The sequence below is a fragment of the Rhinatrema bivittatum genome, chromosome 10, assembly GCF_901001135.1.
Source record: "Rhinatrema bivittatum chromosome 10, aRhiBiv1.1, whole genome shotgun sequence".
Lineage (NCBI taxonomy): Eukaryota > Metazoa > Chordata > Amphibia > Gymnophiona > Rhinatrematidae > Rhinatrema > Rhinatrema bivittatum.
The window spans coordinates 58,726,023-58,746,620 of NC_042624.1; the positions used below are offsets into that span (position 1 = coordinate 58,726,023).

General features: G+C 45.4%; 1 protein-coding gene across 1 annotated transcript in view; it reads left to right on the top strand.

The window, feature by feature from the left end:
* The window catches only part of ZBTB41 (zinc finger and BTB domain containing 41), a 70,876-nt gene that overhangs the window by 17,060 nt on the left and 33,218 nt on the right, over positions 1–20,598 (top strand). The window contains exons 3-6 of the mRNA XM_029618368.1: positions 3,250–3,457; positions 3,759–3,828; positions 6,702–6,849; positions 7,065–7,194. Coding sequence (XP_029474228.1) covers positions 3,250–3,457; positions 3,759–3,828; positions 6,702–6,849; positions 7,065–7,194 — 556 coding nt within the window. The remainder of the gene's footprint in view (positions 1–3,249; positions 3,458–3,758; positions 3,829–6,701; positions 6,850–7,064; positions 7,195–20,598) is intronic.

Below are 20,598 nucleotides of genomic sequence, written 5' to 3' on the forward strand. Positions count from 1 at the left end.
AAAATCAATTTTACCAAGTCTGAGGCTTTAGCATTAGACCCCAACCTGGTTGCATCTTGGGTGGGTCCCTTTCCTCTCACTTGGACACCAGATAAAATTAAAATATCTGGGGGTATGGATTCCTATGTACCTATCTTCCTTGTACGAGCTGAGCCTGCACAAGAGATTCTGGCATTCCCTTCCGTTACCGCTTTTTGATAGGTGCGCACTATTGAAGAAGGTGATATTCCCAAAAATTCTCTATAAATTACAGATGCTTCCCTGCTGGCTTACAGCTTGGGATATTAACTTGCTGCACTCTTCCTTCCTAACTTTTATTTGGAATGGTAAGGGGGCAAGGATAAGTATAGCCAAACTTATGGGTGCCAAGGAGGCGGGGGGCATTGACTTTCCTAACTGACCCCTAGATTCATCAAAATGTGATAACATATGTGCTAAGAAATAGGGGAATGTTTATGGAAATTTTAGAATTACCACACCACGCGATACTACCGATGCAAAGCATCTCGCACAAAGAGAGAGCCAGAGCCTATCTACAAGGCCATCATAGTAGTCAAGTATTTATAAGCCAATAGGAGGGTCCTCAAATAGAGTGAGGTGTTGGTGGTGGTTTAGGGGCCCGTTTATCATGCAGAGTGAGATGTACGAACAGCATAGTACACCTCGGTGAAGATTTGACTTCATTTGGAGTGAAGAAAGTCTCACAAAGATGAAATTTTGTACTATGTTCTCTCGCCCTAGCTTGATTAGTACCCTGTTAATAGAGTCCATCTTTGAGACTTTCCTCACTCCAAATGAAGTCAAATCTTCACCGAGGTGTACTGTGCTGTTCGTACATCTCACTCTGCATGATAAACTGGCCCCTAAACTACCACCAACACCTCACCTCGAGCTATTAGATGACCTTACTATTGGCATTTAATAGTTGCATACTGTGAAGGCCTCTCTAAAGGCTTGCTCTGCTCTGCCCAGCCCAGAAATGGCTGAAATACAATTCTAAAAATGTTTTGTAAATTGCATTACGGTCATTTCAATCATATTGCACAGCTTAACGTCAGGAAAAAAGGTGTAGTTATTTCTGGCGATAAAACCGAGTGATAGCATGCGTTATGCTATTGCACGGTGCGATATCGCCCCTCATTTTCATAATTCCCGCCCCTTCCCAAAACTTGCATTCGCATCGTGCGATCATTATCGCATGCGTTATGGTGTTAACTGCTAACCATAACCATTCATCCCCCCCCCCCCCCAAAAAAAAAAAATCCTGTTACTGTTTTGCTGCTGACTGAAAAAATGCTGTCACGGCTGCTTGTCCTATGCAGTGCAGGATCAGCAGATCTGGCAGCCAAGTTTGGAAAATCCTCGCTGTGCTAACATTTTTCAATGAGCGACTTACTAGCAAGGTAGTGTTTAGCATGCCCCCATGCGGTATGTCAGCTGGGGTTTGTGCGCATCTGACCTAGCCTCTTTCTCAACTCGTTAATTTGTTATGTTCAAATGTATTGTTTACTTGCCTTAAATTCCTTGACCTTTTGAGATGTGCCTATGAAGTGCGCTATGCAGGGTGCAGTGTAGAAACTGATTATAAATAAAAGAAAAACATCCTTATTTTGTGAGGTTAATGTTTTTATTATTTTCCCTTTGGGACACACAGTAAGGTTGATCTTAAATGTGGAATTTTCTCTTAAAGCTGAGGTCTTACTCTGTTACTTTTATCATATTTTACATTTGTTCACTGTGGTTTCTATTATGGAGCAACATAAGTTTTTGAAAGATATGTAGGGACCATTTTGTTTCCATTTTTTTTTTTCCCTGGGAATCAGTGTTTATTGCAACAAGAACAAAAAATATTTTTCCAGGTTAATAAGTAATTTTTTTTTTTTTTTAATTTTGTTTCTCCTGTTTTTGTCTTTTTGTAATAAACGCTGCTAAATACAAACTGAAAGTGAAGGTCCCTGAAGATATGTAAGCATTTCTTACAGAGAACCTTTTCAGCATGCATGGGTCCTCTTGTCTAAAGGCAGACTCATAGCCAGATCTTGTTGGTGGGTTTTTCATCTTGTTGCATGTCTGTTGGTAAGTGTACTCGTCACTGTTCATCTCCAAAAACACACATCCAGTGACATTGATTTCAATAGCCAAGTGACACCATTTAATACTTCTGAATAGCTTTTGGCTGGGTATCGTTTGAAATCTCTTGCAAATCTTCACGGTGGTGCTATTGGGTGCGAAACCGGCAGCGATCGCAGGACCGCCCCCCATTAGCGCGATTTTCTAAAGTATCGCAGGCCTGCGATACTTTAGAAAATAAGGCCCCAAGTGACTGACGTGAATAACTTGTTCATGCTTGTAGTGGTACTGTCTCTCACAAGAAAAGCTGCCTTCTGGCTGATTTCAGTGCATGAGAATGAGTAGGCGTGAAGATGCCAGGGGACACGGAAGCAATTTTATAGAAGTTAAATAAGTGCATTGTTGACAGAGCTACTGAGTAAGAACTTAATGCATTTTCATAGCATATAGATATTCCAGAGTAGTAATAATAGCTTGAAAGGGTTTGGGGGTATTTGTACAGCAGTAATGAGGCTGAACATTATTCATTGTGCTTTTTGGGAAATTATTGGAATCAACTTTTAGCTTTAGAAATAATTTGTGTTTGAACATAATACATGTTCAATGTTCAGCATTGAACTGGCCAGCAGTAATCTATTGTTGACACAGTATTCAGCCAGATGAAACGAGAGATCGTAATTCACTTTCTGACTGTTATCAATTTCTTTTAACTTATACTTCACTCTTCTCAAAAAGAGTAGCATAAAAAATAACAAAATAGTATACAATAAAATTACAGAATTTCAGTAGGATACAATATTATTTGGCAAGGCCAGCAGTTGACACCAAGTGGTCTCCTGAATGTGTGACTCAGCCTACAGAACTTGCCCTTTAGTTAGAAGAGGAAGGGACGTCTAAAGGCAGATAATGATAAATTCCTCACCAAAGGGGAATACAAGTTGTTACTGCCCTGTATGTGGGAGGAGGAGGAGATTCTGATTAGATCTGGATAGTAGTTTTTAAAAATGGTGAAAGCCTTCTAAAGAGAAGTTGGTTAAAAAAAAATATTAGTAGATATTAGGGGAAGCTGGAAATAAGTAGCTTTGTGGTGAAGGGTTGATGTGACACATTTTTGGTTTTGAATGGCAGAGATCCGTCCAAAAAAAAAAGTTTCATCTAACACTCTTAATTGTTTTCTAGGGAAGTATGAAAGCCATACACGGGTGCACACAGGAGAGAAACCCTTTCAGTGTGACATCTGCCATCAGCGCTATTCAACCAAGTCCAACTTAACCGTTCACAGAAAGAAGCACAGCAGCGAGACCGACTTCCATAAGAAGGAGCACAAATGCCCCTACTGTAGTAAACTTCATGCCAGCAGGAAAACATTAGGCAAGCACGTGAAGAGGCAAGTGGTGGCCGGCTGTGTCTTACAGCAGCGACCGGCTGTGCAGCACCAAAACAAAAAAACTGCAGCAGAGTGTATGGGCTTCCTTCATTTTTGAATGCTTTAAGTGTTAGTGTTTTAAGAGCTGAGGTTGGCAAGTAAGCAGTGGGAAGTTTATTTGTTTTTTTTATTGCTGATCCAAGATCACATTTAGAATTTGCCAGCTGTTTCAAAATTATGCTGTTGCTTGGAAAAGTGTGCTGATTCTACCTGCTTATAAGATGGGGTTTTCTACAATTCAGATTGTCTTTAAATCTTTTAGGTTTCATCCCGAGAGCATCAAAGAATTTCTTTCTATAAGGAGGATAAAGATTGAAGAATGGGAGTGTGAGGTAAGGCCCTTTCACCTTATATGCAACACTTTTGGCCTTTTGTACCACAGTTATTTAATTGAAGTAGATGTTAAGCCCCCCCCCTTTTTTTTATTACATTTTATATTTTTTAATGTTTTGTTACATATATAACTTTCACCCATGGGCAGAGCGTCCATAAGGGCACAGTGAGGGAGGCGCAGGCACCACCAACTTTGAAGTGAGGCCTGCTGTGCACCACCAACTGTGTGCACATCCAGGAGAGTGGCAGCCGCGAAGAGGCCTGGGAAGGCCGCTGGTGGACCCCATCTCACCGGCAGCTGAGAAGAGGAAAAGGCTTGTTCTCTTGCTTCTCTGTGTGCCAGCCTTCAAACTGCGTGGATGGGACGGGGCACTAACGCAAGCGAGGAGCAGCGGGAGAACAGCTTCCTTCCTCTTCTTGGCCTCTGGCGGCCTCCCAGGCCTGCTGTTCTTCTTCTCAGCTGGTGGCAGCCTTGCAGACTCGATGGGGAGGCTGCCGTGTGTGTGTGTGTGTGTGTGTGTGTGTGTGTGTGTGTGTGTGTGTGTATGAATGGTAGCCTGCATGGGGGTGTGTGTGTGAGAATGGTAAGCTGTCTGGTTGTGGGTATTGGTATTTGTGTGTGTGTGTGAATGGGAGCCTGCCTGAGTGTGTGTGTGTGTGTGTGAGAGTGGGAGCCTGCACATGAGAATGAATGCTTTGTGTGTGCTCGTATGTATAGGAGTGGCAGCCTGCATGTTTGTGTGGCAATATGAAGCTGTGCGAGAGAGAATGCGTGTCTATGGGGGGGGGAGGGGAATGAGAGTTTGCATTTGAGAGTGAGAGCCTGTGTGTATGTATGTATGTATGGGAGTGGGAACCTGCTTGTGAGAACCTAGGTGTCTCTATGAGATAGCATGTAAGAGTGAGAGTTTGTATGTGTCTGAGGGGGAATGGGAGCTTGTTTGAATGAGAGCATGTAAGAGTGAGAGCTTGAGTGTGTGGGAATGGAGCTTGCAAGTGAGAGCATATGAGAATGGGAGCCTGTGTGTACATGAGAGAGCATGCAAGAGTGGAATCCTATGTGAGAGAAAGCTTGTGTGTGAGAGCACGCATGTGAGAGAGAGCCTGTGTGTATGGAGGAAGGAAAGAAGACAGAAGAAACAAAGATTAAAAGAGTCTTAAAAAGGAATAAATAGACAAGGGGAAAAAGAGGCTGGGACCAACTGATTAGAAAAAACAAGATCAGACAACAAAGGTAAAAAAAAATAAAAAATTTGCCTTTCAGCAATTGGAATATGCCATCTTTGGGAATGCGCATTTCTTATATATTTGTATTTTGCTTTTTCTTCAGTATTCCAAAGTTCAGAGTCTGGTTTTGCCTGCATATTTCTGTGTCTAATTTGTAGTCCCTTATTCTGTATTAGGTATTCTGTATTAGGCTAGTCTGTATTGACTAGTGTGTGGTTTCTCTGTAGGAATTTGTAGTAGTCTGGCTTTTTCTATTTGCCTAATAGGTGGTGTATTAGTGTTCTAGGGCCTAATGTGTTATACACAGGCTCTCACAGGCAGGTACGTGAGAGAGAGAGGGAGTGTGAGCATTGTCATGTAAATGAGAGAGGGAATGTGCGAAAGAATGAATGTGTTAGTGTGTGTGTGTGTGTGTGTGAATGAGAGAGAGGAGAGTTTGTGTGGCCCTTCCTCCACAATCTATGATGATCTCAGGGTGAGTAGAAATCAAAAGGTCCCAGGCATGGAGACCAGGACATTTAATCCTTATTTTTAATTATTGGGTATAATTTAATGTTTCTATTTTTTTTTTAACTTTTTTTGGGGGGGTGGGGAAACAAAACATTTTTTAATTATTGGATGTTTTATTCATCAGATGTATTGAAATATTTTTTTGATGTTTTGGAAAAACTAGAACAAATTTATACAAGTTTTTTAAAATTATTGGATGTTCATGGGCTATGTTGACATTTATTCTTTTTATTATCATGGTTTTTATATTATGAATGATGTTTTATGTCTCTTGAATTTATTGCTTGATGTTTTGTGAGGAATAATACAGTCAGGCTTTTGGTTTCCAGTGCAGTTTTTGGTGGCACATTTCTATTTTGTATTTGGTGAGGGTTTGTCTATTTTAAAGGTTCAGTTCTTGTGCAACTTGAATTTTTGCTGTGAAAATTATGGTACTTATCACTGGCTTTTATGGCATTATGGTCCTCTCTTTTACGTTTCTGTTTTAAACAGAAGTTTGTTCATTAATTTCATTTGAATGCAGAAGAATGGTTTTGAATGTTCTTGCAGAAAATATTTTTTTTCATTCACATTTTATTGTAACTGATGTTAGTAGATTAGGCGATTATTTTAAGGGATGGCTTTAGGTAATTTTTCCTCTAAGGATTGGGTTGCTGTGAGCATAGAATTGCTAGGCTTTATGCATCAAAGGTAATGTAGGAGGGTGGACTGTGCTCTAGGGCACCTGACAGCAGCACATTTTCTGGTGCCCCCATCACTTCAGCAGTCACCCTGCGCTCCTGCTTCCACCAATATACAGAGAAAACAAATCAGTGTTGCAGTAGTCATTAAAGTTAAGCACGGCTTTCTGCTTGTTCCAGTGGGCACTCCTATTTGACAGAAATCCCCAGTCCCTTTTCAGCTAACACTCGTTTTAAATAGGGGATTTGAAAAGTGAAAAAATAAGTGGGGAATTGGGGGAGGGGGGGTGGACGACTATAATGCTAGCTAGAGGATTGTAAGACTTGTTTTGCTTGCCAGGAATGCAAGCAAGTCAATAAGCCTCCTGCTTAAAAAAGAAACCCTGTGACATGAGGCGGCAGAGTACTGGAGGTAGCCTCTTCATTTCAGTGGCAACTGTTTTTTGTCACTTCAGATCTGTAGCAAATCCTTTACCCGAAGACCACACTTGAAGGAGCACATGATCCTCCATTCTCAAGACAAGCCCTTCAAGTGCACGTACTGCGAGGATCATTTCAAATCCCGGTTTGCACGACTGAAGCATCAAGAAAAGTTTCACCTTGGTACGTAAGCCTCCGCGCACAGAAGTGATTACAACAAAAACCATTGTGCCCACTTTCTGCATAAAACGGGATGGCCTGTTCTGCACATTTCTGGGTTTGGGTTTTATTCCTTTTTTTTTTTTTTTAATAAAGTATTATTTCCTTAATTTAATACATTTGGTCCAGTGTAAATCTGATTCTCTGGTAAGATGTCATGGTTTTCCTTTCGTTTATAGGACCATTCCCGTGTGACATTTGTGGCCGTCAGTTTAATGACACTGGAAATCTGAAGCGTCACATAGAGTGCACTCATGGAGGAAAGAGAAAATGGACTTGTTTCATCTGTGGAAAATCAGTAAGAGAAAGGTGAAAAATGAAGCTTCACTATGCAGTGAAAACCAGGCTTGTTAAAGTACTGCAGCAGTACCAGCTTGCTTTACTTAAAATATCAGCTTAAATGTATCTTGACTCGGATTTATGCTAAAGATTCCCTTTTTTTTTTTGTCCTGGTTTTACAATTAGTGGTTTTACATTATGGCCAAATCCCCCCCCCCCCCCTCCCCCCATTACTTTTTAAAATATTTCCTTCTGTGAGTTCACTTTTCATCGTAGCAGCTCCTCAATTTCTTTGATTCAGAAGGGTGGAAGTGGCTATGTGGGAGGAACTTTCACAAGTTTTAAAATACTAAAATCTCTGTGGGAATTTAAATACAAAAATAACTTATTAGGAGATTTGTAATTGCTTAGCTATATAAGAACTTCACTTTTTGGTTGTTCAGGACATGAGGTTAAAGCAAAAATTGCAGGATCAATGTAAGTGCTGAACAGAAGAGAGTGGCCCCCTATTCTCATCAGATATCCCTGCTTAAGACTCGACCGTACAGTAATTATTGGTGTAGCTGGAAGCTCATCTCTTAGCCAGCCACTTTTTTTTTTATCCTGATCTCTCATCTTTTTCTTCTCCAGAGCTTTTCCCTTCTACAGTAGCGCTTCTCTCCATCCCATGCCACGTCTGCCATCACTAGATAACTCTTTCTAACTTCAGTTGGGCTTTCATACACATCATCTGCACATTCCTCCGCTGCAGTGATAAGTTGTTTTCTGGACTGAATCTGGAAGAGTAACATGAAGCTAAACATCCATTTGTATTGATTTATTTTTTTATTTTATTTAGGCCTTTTTATATCTAATCTAGAAAGAGTTTTGTAATTACAGTTATACACCTCTGCTTTTCTTACTGTCAATTTTATTTTGTTTTATAATTGTGCTGACAACTATAAAAATTATTTATACTAAAAAAAAAAAAAATTCTCACGTAGAAAAAAAGGTCTTTAATTGTGAAAACAGCTATTAGCAAGGAAATGTTAAGGCAGTTTATCAGCACCAAAATGTTAATTATGCTGCTGTAGGCAAAATAAATTCTGACTTTGTAAGCAGTGTTTGAGAAATGTATTCTGCTTTGTACTTTACATGCTAGATGGTAGCTAAGGCCAGAAGGATGCTGGGCTTCATAGATAGGGAAGTATAACTAGCAGGATAAAGGTGATAATGCTCCTATACAGGTTCTGGAGACTGTATCTCAAAAGGAAAGAGACAGGATAGAAGCGGTCAGAGAGAGGCAACCAAAATGATGTGCACCGAAAGATATATGAGACTGAAAGACCTAAATATATGTATACCCTGGAGGGAGGGAGAGGGGAGATAGGATACAGACTTTTACATACCTTAGAGGAATAAATGATGCACAAGAATCAAACCTTTCCCGATGGGAAGGAAACTGTAGAACTAGGGGGTCATATTCGAAACTCCAAGGGTGTAGACTCGGGCATTACATCAGGGAGTATTTCTTCACTGATGATGGATGCATGGAATGCTCTTTCAGAAGAGATGGTGAAGACAAGTACAGTAGTGGAATTACCACCCAAGCAACTTGCTAGGCAGACTGAATGGACCATTTGGCCTGCCATTATTTTCTATGCTGCTATGTCTGGAAAGTTCCACAATCAGTAGAAATGAGACTGGCTATATACAGAAATACTCTAGTTTTTTAACCTTTGGCCGCTCAGATTTTTTTTTAGATTTCTTGAGTATGGAGAAGAACTTTAAAAGGCATAGTTAGAACATGGAATGGTAACCTTGAATCAGCTGTTGGTCACACGTGTGCATGCATTTGCCAGCTTGTGCCCAGGGACGAGGCCAGTTTCTAACATAAATAGGCTGAACTTGCGCAAAAGCTGCTTCTACCGTGTAAGTGGAGGGATTTTAGTTAACATGCGTACACCAGCAAAATTACCCATTTTCCTAATTCGTTCCCATTTCTGTGGGGAATATCCCAGTTCTTACTAACAGGACAAGCAGCTAAGATGGACTCTGACGTCAGTAAAAATGTTCATTTCCTAGTGTGTAGCTGATGGACTCAGGACCAATGGGTATAGTGTACTCCTGATAGCAGTTGGAGACGGATCAGATTTCAAACTGACGTCAGCCCTAGTACATATACCCCTGCAGGAAATGCTCTTGAGTATTTTCCGTTTCCATAGCAGTTAGGAACTCTATGCACGCTCGCACAGCATTAGAATAATTTTACCAAAGAAAACCAAAATAAGAAGAAATCTTACCTCTACAGACGAGCACCGCTCTCCTGCGATGACACCCATTGGGTCCCTCCCCCAGTTGAGAATTCCCGAGGTGATTTCTGCGATCCCTCTGAGGTAAGCCTCGGTCAGGTGGCCGACCCTCGGTGGGGACCTAGCCCCCATCAGGTGAGGCTGAGAGGCAGTGGGTGCAACTTCGAGCGCGGCGGTGAAGGTATTTTCCCTCTCCCCCCGCAGCCAGAGACCACCCGGAACGAGACCGGGAAGCACCGAGACAAGGTAAGGTAGAAATCTGTTTAAAAGTATCCGGTCTCTGAAGCTCGAGGAGTTGCACAGGTCGCCAGCCGGGACCAATGCCACCGGGTTGATCTACCCTAGCAGGGCTAGACCCCGGTTAGATCCGAGGGTCCTCCCACGAAGAGACCCTCCGAGGTAGCTGCCATGTTGTCCGCGAGGTTGCCATCACCATTTTGAGCTGTTCGCCGCCCTGTCCGCCATTCCGATCCGTGAGCACAACATCGCGCGCCCAAGTACTGTGCGCACAAGTGACGTGCATAGCCACACGCTTACTGTGTCGGGCGCATAACTTCGATCTGTGCGCCCAACAGCGCGCACATCTCCTGAGCACGCACCAAATCTACGCCACAACCTCAACGCACCGGAGCGCATAACTGTATTTTACGAGCACAACCGGAAAAAAAACTCAAAGCATGCCACATTAGAGCTGCACAGCATGAGGAAGCCACGGCCTTGTGTAAACAGTGCGAGGAGGCCCTCCCCAGCCGGTGCCGGGTTCCAGCCTATCGAACAGTACGCCAGACCTAGCATCTCCCAGCGGGACCCTCCCTCAAATGGGGCTCCCTAGGGACACGGCGCCTCTGAATTTAGACCCAGCATCTATCTCCTGGGTGGAATTCTTCAAAGGTCTGCATACTTTCGTCTACATGCAACCGGAGCCTCCGATAATATGGCCAGAAGCTCCACCAGAGGACCTCAACATCCCGGGACCCTCTATGCCCAGGGAAGTGATTCCACCGCCCAGAAGCCCCACCTTCGGGGACACAGACAACTCAGATGAGGATTTAGAACCCCTGGAGGAAGGGGAACTCCCTCCGGGGACAGAGCCCCACCGAACCATGAGACGCTTCTTCACCACGGACAAGATTCCAGACCTGGTCACACACAGCTTGAAGGAACTTGCTATCCCGGGCACAAGTGCCTCGGGGGAACCTACGACAAATCCCCTACTAGAGGGTCTCCGTCAGACCTCCTGTCATTTCCCAATATTTCAAGCCTCCAGCAACTAATTGACCTGGAATGGGATGCCCCAGAGACTATGTTCAAAGGGGGGGCATGCTCTGGCAGCCATGTACCCTCAGGACCCAGCTGCCAAAGATCTCCTGGCGTGTCCGAAAGTGGATGCCATGGTCTGTGCGGTTTTGAAGCGCACTACTATCCCAGTGGAGGGAGGAGCAGCACACAAGGATGCTCAAGACAGACGTCTGGAATCCATCCTCAAACAGTCCTTTGACGTCTCCGCTATGTCTCTAGAGATTGTGGCCTGCTGTGCCATGGTGACACGTGCCTGCTTATCACAGACCAGGAACAACACTCCTGGGGAAGCCCTGGAACCAGCAGTATCATTCCTCACGGATGCCGCTTCTGACCTGGTGCGCACCGCAGCTAGAGGAGTGTCATCAGCCGTGGCAGCCAGAAGACAACTCTGGCTCCGAAGCTGGTCGGCCGACGCATCTTCCAAAACGAGACTGACTAGGATGCCCTTCAAGGGAACCCTCCTGTTCGGAAGCGAACTAGAGAAATTAGCCAACAAATGGGGGCGAATCCCCACTGCCACGGCTACTGGAGGACACGAATAAGAGAAACCAGCTACCCTTCCCCTGAACTTCCAGGGGCAGAGGATCACAATGCTTTAACCCATACAGAAGCACATCAAGCGGCCCGCCCCGCAGGCTGGAGCCAGTCCTTTTGGAACAAGCACAACAAAAGGGGAGCCAGCTCTGGCCCAGGCCCTAGCCGCACCCCACAATGAAAATCAGCCCACCTGTCCAAAGGAGGAAGCCATAGGGGGCAGACTTGCCCTATTCTACTAAAGATGGGTCGAGATAACTTCGGACAAGTGGGTCCTAGCCATCATTTGAGAGGGATATTATCTGGATTTCCAACACCTCCCTCTGGACAAGTTTGTGGAATCCCCTTGCCACGACCCTTCCAAGAGGATGGCAGTGGAAGCTACACTGACCAGATTGCTAGCCTTAGAGGCTATAACACCAGTACCCGCCACAACAATAAATACTGGGCATTATTTCATCTATTTTATCGTTCCCAAGAAAGAAGGAACGTTCAGGCCCATCCTGGACCTCAAGTCGGTCAATCACCACCTGAAAATTCCTCGCTTCTGCATGGAAACCCTATGCTCTGTAATAAGGGCGATACAACCGGGAGAGTTCCTTACATCCCTGGACCTATCGGAAGCCTACCTACACATTCCGATCCATCAAGAGCATCAGCGTTTTCTACGCTTCACGATTCTGGACCGTCACTACCAGTTCCGGGCACTACATTCAGGTTAGCCACAGCACCCCGGACGTTCACCAAGATCATGGCGGTAGTGGCAGCAAAACTGAGGAAGGAAGGAATCCTCGTACACCCTTATCTAGACGATTGGCTGATCAGGGCAAAATCCCCAGAGGAAAGCCACCAGGTGACCAACAGAGTCAACACTCTACTGGACAGCCTCTGGTGGGTGGTCAACAAAAACGAGCAGTCTGCAGCCCTCCCAATCTCTAGAATACTTGGGAGTTCGGTTCGACACTAAACAAGACAAGGTCATCCTGACACCGACAAGGAGATTGAAATTGATGACCCAGTTGCGAACCCTGTTGAGCGAGCTTCGCCCCACAGCATGGGACTACCTGCAGGTCCTCTGCCTCGTGGCATCCACTGGAAGTAGTGCCATGGGCAAGAGCTCACATGAGACCCCCTACAGCGCTCTCTACTATCATGATGGAATCCACTGCCCCAGAACTACACCGTACGTCTTCAGCTCCTGAACAAAGTTCGGACCCAATGACGATGGTGGCTACAAGGCGGCCATCTAAGCCAGGGAGCGAGACTATCCTCACCATCCTGGATCCTGTTCACCAGGGACGCTAGCCTAGGAGGATGGGGACTGCCAGGAGCTAACCGCCCAGGGGCAATGGAACAAAGATGAGTCGGGGTGGAACATCAATCGCCTAGAGGCCCGGGCAGTCAGACTAGCCTGCCTACGGTTCGGTCACAGACGCCGGGACAAGTCAGTCAGAGTAATGTCCGACAACGCCACAACAGTGGCCTACATCAACCGTCAGGGAGGAACCAGAAGCCAACAGGTGTCTCTGGAATAGACCCCCTAATGTCATGGGCGGAAAGCGAAACTTCAAGAGATCTCGGCCGTCCACATCGCTGAGAAAGACAACGTCGCTGCGGATTACCTCAGCAGAGAAAGTCTAGACCCAGGAGAATGGAGGCTGTTGACAACAGCATTCCAATTGATAGTAAACTGTTGAGGAACACCAACCATGGACCTCCTGGCAAACCGGTCCAGCGCCCAAGTGCCCAGCTTATTCAGCCGCAGGCAGGAACCCAAGTCCCAGGGAATCTATACCCTGGTACAGACCTGGCCACAGAGACTCTGTAATGCACCTTCCCGCCGTGGCCCCTATTGGGCGCAATCATCCACAAGATAGAACACCACAGGGGACCGTACTTCTAGTGGCCCCGGACTGGCCAAGAAGACCGTGGTACGCAGACATGCGAAGGCTGCTGACAGGGAGCCCCCTCCCACTACCTCCACACAGAGACCTGCTCCAACAAGGACCAATTCTCCATGAGGATCCAGCTCATCTATCTCTTACGTTCTGGCCATTGAGAGGACTCGCCTGAGGAAGAGCGGATACTCGGGGGCAGTAATTGTCACCCTGCTCCGAGCACGCAAGTTCTCCACATCTCTAACATACATAAGGATTTGGAGAGCATTCGAAGTCTGGTGTGAGGACCGTGACATCGTTCCATGCTCAGTCAAAATTCCTGCGATTTTGGAATTTCTGCAGAACGGTCTACAGAAGGGATTGTCTCTCAACCCCATCAAGGTACAGGTGGCTGCATTGTCATGCTATGGAACCAAGAGCGAGAGCGGCAGCATAGCTTCTCACCCGGATGTCTCCTGCTTTCTGAAAGGAGTCAAGCAGCTCAGACCACCCCTGAAGTGGCCGGTGCCTCTTTGAACCTCAACCTGGTCCTAGATTTCTTAGCAGGAGCTTCCTTCAGACCTCTTCGCGGCCTGTCTCTCTGACTATTAACATTGAAGACAGCCTTCCTGGTGGCAGTCTGTTCGTCCCGTCGTATATCCGAGTTACAAGCACTGTCCTGCTAGGAGCCGTTCCTCAGGCTCACCCTGGGAACCATCCAGCTATGCACAGTTCCATCATTCCTCCCCAAAGTGGTATCTCATTTCCATCTCAACCAAACCATCTCGCTACTATCGCCAGATGAGCATAAGAATTCGGAAGAGTCTCACAGCTTACGCGCCATCTCAACGTCGGCAGACTCCTAGTCAGATACCTGGAAAGGTCGGAATCCGTACGTAAGACGGACCATCTGTTCGTCCTTCACAGCGGGAAGAAGCAAGGGGAAGCAGCCTCGCGAGCAACCATAGCCCGCTGGATCAAAGAAGTCATCAAGGCGGTCTACGTAGAAGCAGGCAAGCCACCGCCTTTACAAGTCAAGGCCCATTCTACTAGAGCCCAGGCAGTGTCCTGGGTGGAAACCAAGATGCTGTCACCTGCCGAGATCTGCCAGGCGGCGACATGATCCTCCATCCACACCTTCTCCAGGTTTTACCGCCTGGATGTTCAGGCTCGGGAGGATACAGCATTTGCAAGGGCAGTACTAAGTGGGTCACGGGCAGCCTCCCACCTGGTTCGGGAGTAGCTTTTATACATCCCATTGGTCCTGAATCCATCTGCTACACACTAGGAAATGGAGAAATTACTTACCTGATAATTTCGTTTTCCTTAGTGTAGACAGATGGACTCAGCATCCCACCCACCGCTGACGTTACTCATGGAATTCTCGGATGACATCCCCGAGAGCAAGTGATTCACGGGTAAGCCATGCTTTCCTCCAGCTAGAACACCCATCCTACCGGGAGTCGACGTTTCTCAGTTGAGGGCACTGGCGGTCTCCAGCTATAACCAATTCATCCAGTTCAAATTAATTAAGTTAACCAAGTTATAAAGTTAATCAAGTTATTCAAATTATTCAGTCATACATATATCCACAATGCTTTTCGAGGAGAATACTGAAGAGCTGCACTTCCTACAGGGGTATATGTACTAGGGGCTGACGTCAGATTGAAATCTGATCCATCTCCATCTGCTATCAGGAGTACACTATACCCATTGGTCCTGAGTCCATCTGCCTACACTAAGGAAAATGAAATCAGGTAAGTCATTTCTCCATTGCTTATTTTGCTATGGGTAGCCAAATACAAAGATGAACAGACATTGTAGTTCTGTGTCCGTGACTAGCCTGGACAGATTTATGGGCCCTTCTAGATGAGCTGGAACCAAAAAGGCCAAAGAGAAACACAAGAAGAATCGGTACTGTGTGAATTTGCACAACTAGAGCACCTAGGGGTCTCTCTTTATAGCTCTAGGGCAGCGGTTCTCAACCTGTGGGTCGCGACCCCTTTGGGGGTCAAATGACGATTTGCTAGGGGTCGCCTAAGATAGGGGTCCCCAACCACTGGTCATTGGGAGTTTTTTGCCGGTCCGCGGCGCCGCCAAGCACCCGCAGATGTGTCACGCGCACCCGGTCTCTCCCGCTGCCGTTGCCGCCGGGCTGTCAGCACGTTCAAGCCCAGTGGGAACGGCAGCGGTGCTAGAAAAAGCAGTGGCACCCACGGCTGGGCCTTTTCTTCTTCCCGTGCCTGCCCCCCCCCCCCCCCCCGTGACCCGGAACAGGAAGTGATACGCGGTGCGCGGGAAGGAGAAAGAGCCGTGCCGTGTGATAAAGTAGCAGCGGCGGCTGCAGCCTCATCCCCCGAGCAATTGAAGCAGCCGGTAATCGAGAAAGGAGAGAACAGCATGAGCCTCCCGCGGCCGATGGGATTCTTCCTTCTTGGCTTGCGGGGGCTGGAGGAGGAGGCTGCTGCAGCTACCATTTGTGCTGGGGAGGGAGTGAGAGGAAGTGAGTGAGAGAAAGAGAGAGAAGCAGCCAGCCAGCCAGTGTGTGATTGACTGGTCAGAGAGCTGATGCGTGTGTGTATGTGAGAGACAATGAAAGTGATTGCTCAGGGAGATGACTGATGTGTATGTGAGAGTGTGAGACATTAGTCAGGGAGGTGACTGGTGTGTGTGTGAGAAAAAGCATGGAAGTGAGAAGTCTGGGTATGTGGGAAAGCATGGGCATAAGAAGCCTGGTGTTGTGGGGGTGAAAGAAAGCATGGGAGTGAGAAGCCTGGGTGAGTGTGCATGCATGAGAGAGAGAGACTGCTTGGTAAGGTGACGGTGTGTATGAGAGGAAAAAGACTGGTGTGTGTGAATGTGAGAGAATGTGATTCAGGGAATGAGAAGCCTGTGCATGTGGAGAGTGAGCATGGAAATGAGAGAGACTGGTGTGTGTGTGTAACAGAAAGTGATTATGGGAATGAGAAGCCTGTGCATGTGAAGAGAGTGAGCATGGGAGTGAGAAACCTGGGTGTGTGTGAGACACATCATGGGAGGGAGAAGCCTGTATAGCTGAAAGAGAACATGGGAGTGAGAGACTGGTGAGTGTGTGTGAGAGAGAGAAAGAAAGTGATTATGGGAATGAGAAGCCTGTGCATGTGGAGAGAACAAGCATGGGAGTGAGAGACTGGTGAGTGTGTGTGTGTGTGTGTGTGTGAGAGACAGAGAAAGTGATTATGAGAGTGAGAAGCCCATATATGTAAGTAGAACACGGGAGTGGGAAGCCTGTGTGTGTGTGTGTGTGTGTATGGCATGAGAGAAACTGTTCAGGAAGGTGACTGGTGTGTGTGTGTGCCAAAGACTGTTTGGGAGATGATTGGTGTGTGAGAGACAGAAACTGGTCATGGGGGCATGACTGGTATGGTGTGTGTGAGAGACATGGGCCCTAAGGAAGAGGACCATAAGTATAGAGCTTAGCCACTACTGCTGCTTCTGGTGTGTGCTACAGCCTGCATGGAAGAGGAGTAGGAGAGCTGCTGGAGGGGGTAAGTAAAGGTGGCTTTTTAAGTTTATTTTTCTTGATTGACTGCCATTTTAATTGTGTGATGTCTGCTTTTTTGAAATATTTTATTGGTGTTTGGAGAATGTTTAATAGTTTTTATGAGTTTTTAATTGTTGGATGTTATTCTGTTCATAACTGTTTTGAAACATTTATTCTGCTTATTAGTATAGTTTTACAATTATTTCTGTGTGGGGATCTATAGCTGCTTGGCTAGTTCTGTTTTCCTAATAAGAGGTGTATTGGTTTTTAGGACCTGATTTAATATTTGTAGTGTTGCCTTTTCATAGAAAGGGTTTGCTCCTGTTTGAGTGTATTCCATAATACAGGTGTAACTGTGTGCGGATTAGTTTATGTGCATTACTACAGATCCTGGGAGTATGTTAGGTCGGTTCTGTGTCTGTTACCGAGATGAGATATTTTGCTAGCATGTAAGAGTTTTATCAGTCTTATTTGTTGTGTTTTCTCAAGAGGACATGCATTGGTGGTAAACTGCTGTCTTTTCATAAGTAGGGGCTATTGAGCCTGGAAGTAGAAGGAGTTTGAGTTGCTGTTACTGAGATGTCACCAGAACCAGAATATCTTTTTTGTAGGGTGAGTTGTATGGGAATGTCATAATTCTGCTTTACATCCATTATTGTGGGTCAGGGGCTTCCCGTGGATACAAACTGTACTTTTACATCTAGCCCCGTGACGATCATGGTCAGTGGTACCATGCATGTGAGAACCTATGGTGAGTTGAGTCACATTCACATTATAAATGTCATAATTAAATGATAAGTGTGCACTAAAATCCAACCCCCTCCATAACCCCGCCCCCATATGACCAAGCCCCGCCGGGCCATGGAAAAATGGTCTTGCTTGAAGCCGGTCCTCTGGTGCAAAAAAGGTTGGGGACCACTTGCCTAAGAGACCATCGGAAATATGGGTTTTTTGTCGCTCCTTGAGTCACTCCCTCCCCTCACCGGATGCAATAAAAAGTTCATTCTGCGCTCCCCTCGCTCCCCGATTGGCCGGTGCTGGGCAAAAGGGGCTTGCTTTGGCCCTCACTCCTCGAGTCACTCCCTCCTGCTGTAAATGTTGGAATGCGTTGGAAGAGGGGTAGTACTTATACGGCGAGTATATCCCAAACTCTATATTTTAACTGTAAAGGTTGGGGGTTAGTCTTATACGCCAGAAAATACGGTATATACAGTACAGTTACTTAGGCCTATGAACGAAAATAATTTTACAGTTGGGGTCGCCAATAGTGGGGAATTGTATTAAAAGGGTCGCAGAACTATAAAGGTTGAGAACCACTGCTCTAGGGTATTTCCAAGAGCAGGACTTATCAGTGCCCTGTCAGATGAACTGGCAGTCATCAGAACGGTCTGCTTGATGAACCTGGAGAAGAGACAAAGGAATTATTTACCTGACTATGCCTGAAGCTGCTGAATTACGAAGAGATAAGCCCTTAAAAGCAGTGAGGTGCAAGCTCGCAGTGTCTTCCTGTGGTCGTGGTTCAATTGTTGCCCATCCCAAGAGGAGGACGACCCTGTCCGAGTGCTGCTGCTGCTCCCCACCCCCGCCTTGCCTCCGGGCATCCTAGGCAAAAGCAACTTATGGATGCAAAGGTTACAGCAGAGCAAGGTATCAGGGATTGGAGAGCTGAAGGGCCTGTTGCTTCAGTGACAGAGACTGTCCTTGCTGCCGAAGACCTGATAAGGGAGAGACCGCCAGACCAGACCCAGAGAGCTTGTGTTGCTGCAAGTCCCGTATGGTGAGAAACTGTGGACTCCAGTCCCTATTCAGTGGGCTAGCAGGTTAAGGCTGTTACCACTTCACATGTAGAGAGGATTGCCATTAATTATTGCTAGAAATAATTGGTGGAAATCTGATAAGTATCGTATGTAAAGCATGCTTTCGTGACTATTGTTTTTCTTATTTTCTGTTTCCTTCATTGCTTCTGTGTTTCCTGATGAAGTATTAAGCTTAGCCCTGTGTAACTTAGAAATAAGATTTTCTTCAGACAAACAGTTTGATAATTCTCTAAGCAGACGGAGGAGAATCGCTGGTGAAATCTGAGGTGTGTGTGTATATATACACACATAAGGGAGGTGGGATTGGAAATCCTAACTCTTCTCCCTACAGTTCACCCAGGTGAGGAATAGGACCCTCTTTCCCCCCCGTTTAACAGCCTCCCTTTTACCCTGTTAACCTCGACCTTTAAAACTCTGTTCACCTCTTTACTTTTTTTTTGTTTTCTGACTTACGCTATCCGTAGCAGAAGTAACGTTACACAGTAGGGGATCCCGGTGTGCGCTTGTGCACGTAAGTGTGTACGCAATCCTTTCATTGTGAACTCCAGGAACGCCCACCCCTTTTTAATGTTTGTGTGCGTAGTGGCAAGTACGCGTGTACTCGTGCGCCTTTTAAAATCTGCTCGGCGCACACAGGGCTTTTAAAATTCCCCTTTAAGAGTATAAGAAGTGTCATGCTGGGTCAGACCAGAGGTCCGTAAAGCCTAACATTCTTTGTCCAGCCGTCACTAGGAAATGCCCAGAAGTAAAACATGGCAGTTCCTATGTCTGCCTGCTTGATAATTGTTAATGGACTTGTCTTCCAGAAACTTGTCCAAACCTGTGTTTAAACTCTATACTGTTTATATTGAGTTTCCTCTGTCCAAAGTGATTGCCCAAAGCGGTGTAAGAGAAAAGCTGACAAGATCAAAACTCAGAAAATAAAACTACTAGAATTCACACACAGCAGCAGAATGTACCCCCTCTCAATAATTCAGTGATTTAAAAGGAACAACTGGCCTGTCTGCATCAAAATAGCATGAATCTTCCCCCACAAAGTACGGTAAGTTTTCTTTTGATCACAAAAAACCCAAAAGAAAACAGGTAATTTATTTCTTTCCTGACCTCTAATGGCAGGCTATTCCACAGTGGTTGGTACTGTGGTCCTAGATCTAAAATGGGCTTATTGCAGCACCCATACTGTGGCTAACACTAATAAATGTCCCTGGCTGAATTACGTTCGCAATTCAGTTTATCCCATACCGATGTGTGCACCAGCTGGCGAGGTCCTTTGTCCCTCAGAATCCAAAATCAGTCTCCAAATGGGTTGGTTTTGTACATTCTGTACAGGAGCAAACCTCCTTCGCAAGCTAACCAAATGTGTTAATTTGTGTGCATTTCATGATAGGAGTGAATCTCGCTTGGAAGCCAGTAGTGTACGGATGATATTAATAGATTTTTTTTTTTTTTTTATAGTCAATCCATGCTACCCTTAGGACAAAACCTATCTTATAGATGACCGGTTATAGTTTTACTTGGCATTAATTGGTCTTTAGTTCCATATATTCCTCCTTTGATGCCCTTCTTTTCTGATGTTGTTAATGGCTATGTCATCATATATTCTATCTGCATGTATTGCAGGAACACCTTGTAGACTGCAGGTGTGTATGTTATTGGTTCTATCTTTTAGCCAGTGCGGTATTAGTTCTTAAGAAAATAAGAACATGCCATACTGGGTCAGAGCAAGGGTCTATCAAGCCCAGCATCATCCTGTATCCAACAGTGGCCAATCCAGGCCATAAGAACCTGGCAAGTACCCAAAAACTAAGTCTATTTCATGTTACTGTTGCTAGTAATAGCAGTGGCTATTTTCTAAGTCAACTTAATAGCAGGTAATGGACTTCTCCAAGAACTTATCCAATCCTTTTTTAAACACAACTATACTAACTGCACTAACCACATCCTCTGGCAACAAATTCCAGAGTTTAATTGTGCATCGAGTGAAAAAGAACTTTCTCCAATTAGTTTTAAATGTGCCACATGCTAACTTCATGGAGTGCCCCTAGTCTTCTATTACCTGAAAGAGTAATTAACCGATTCACATCTACATG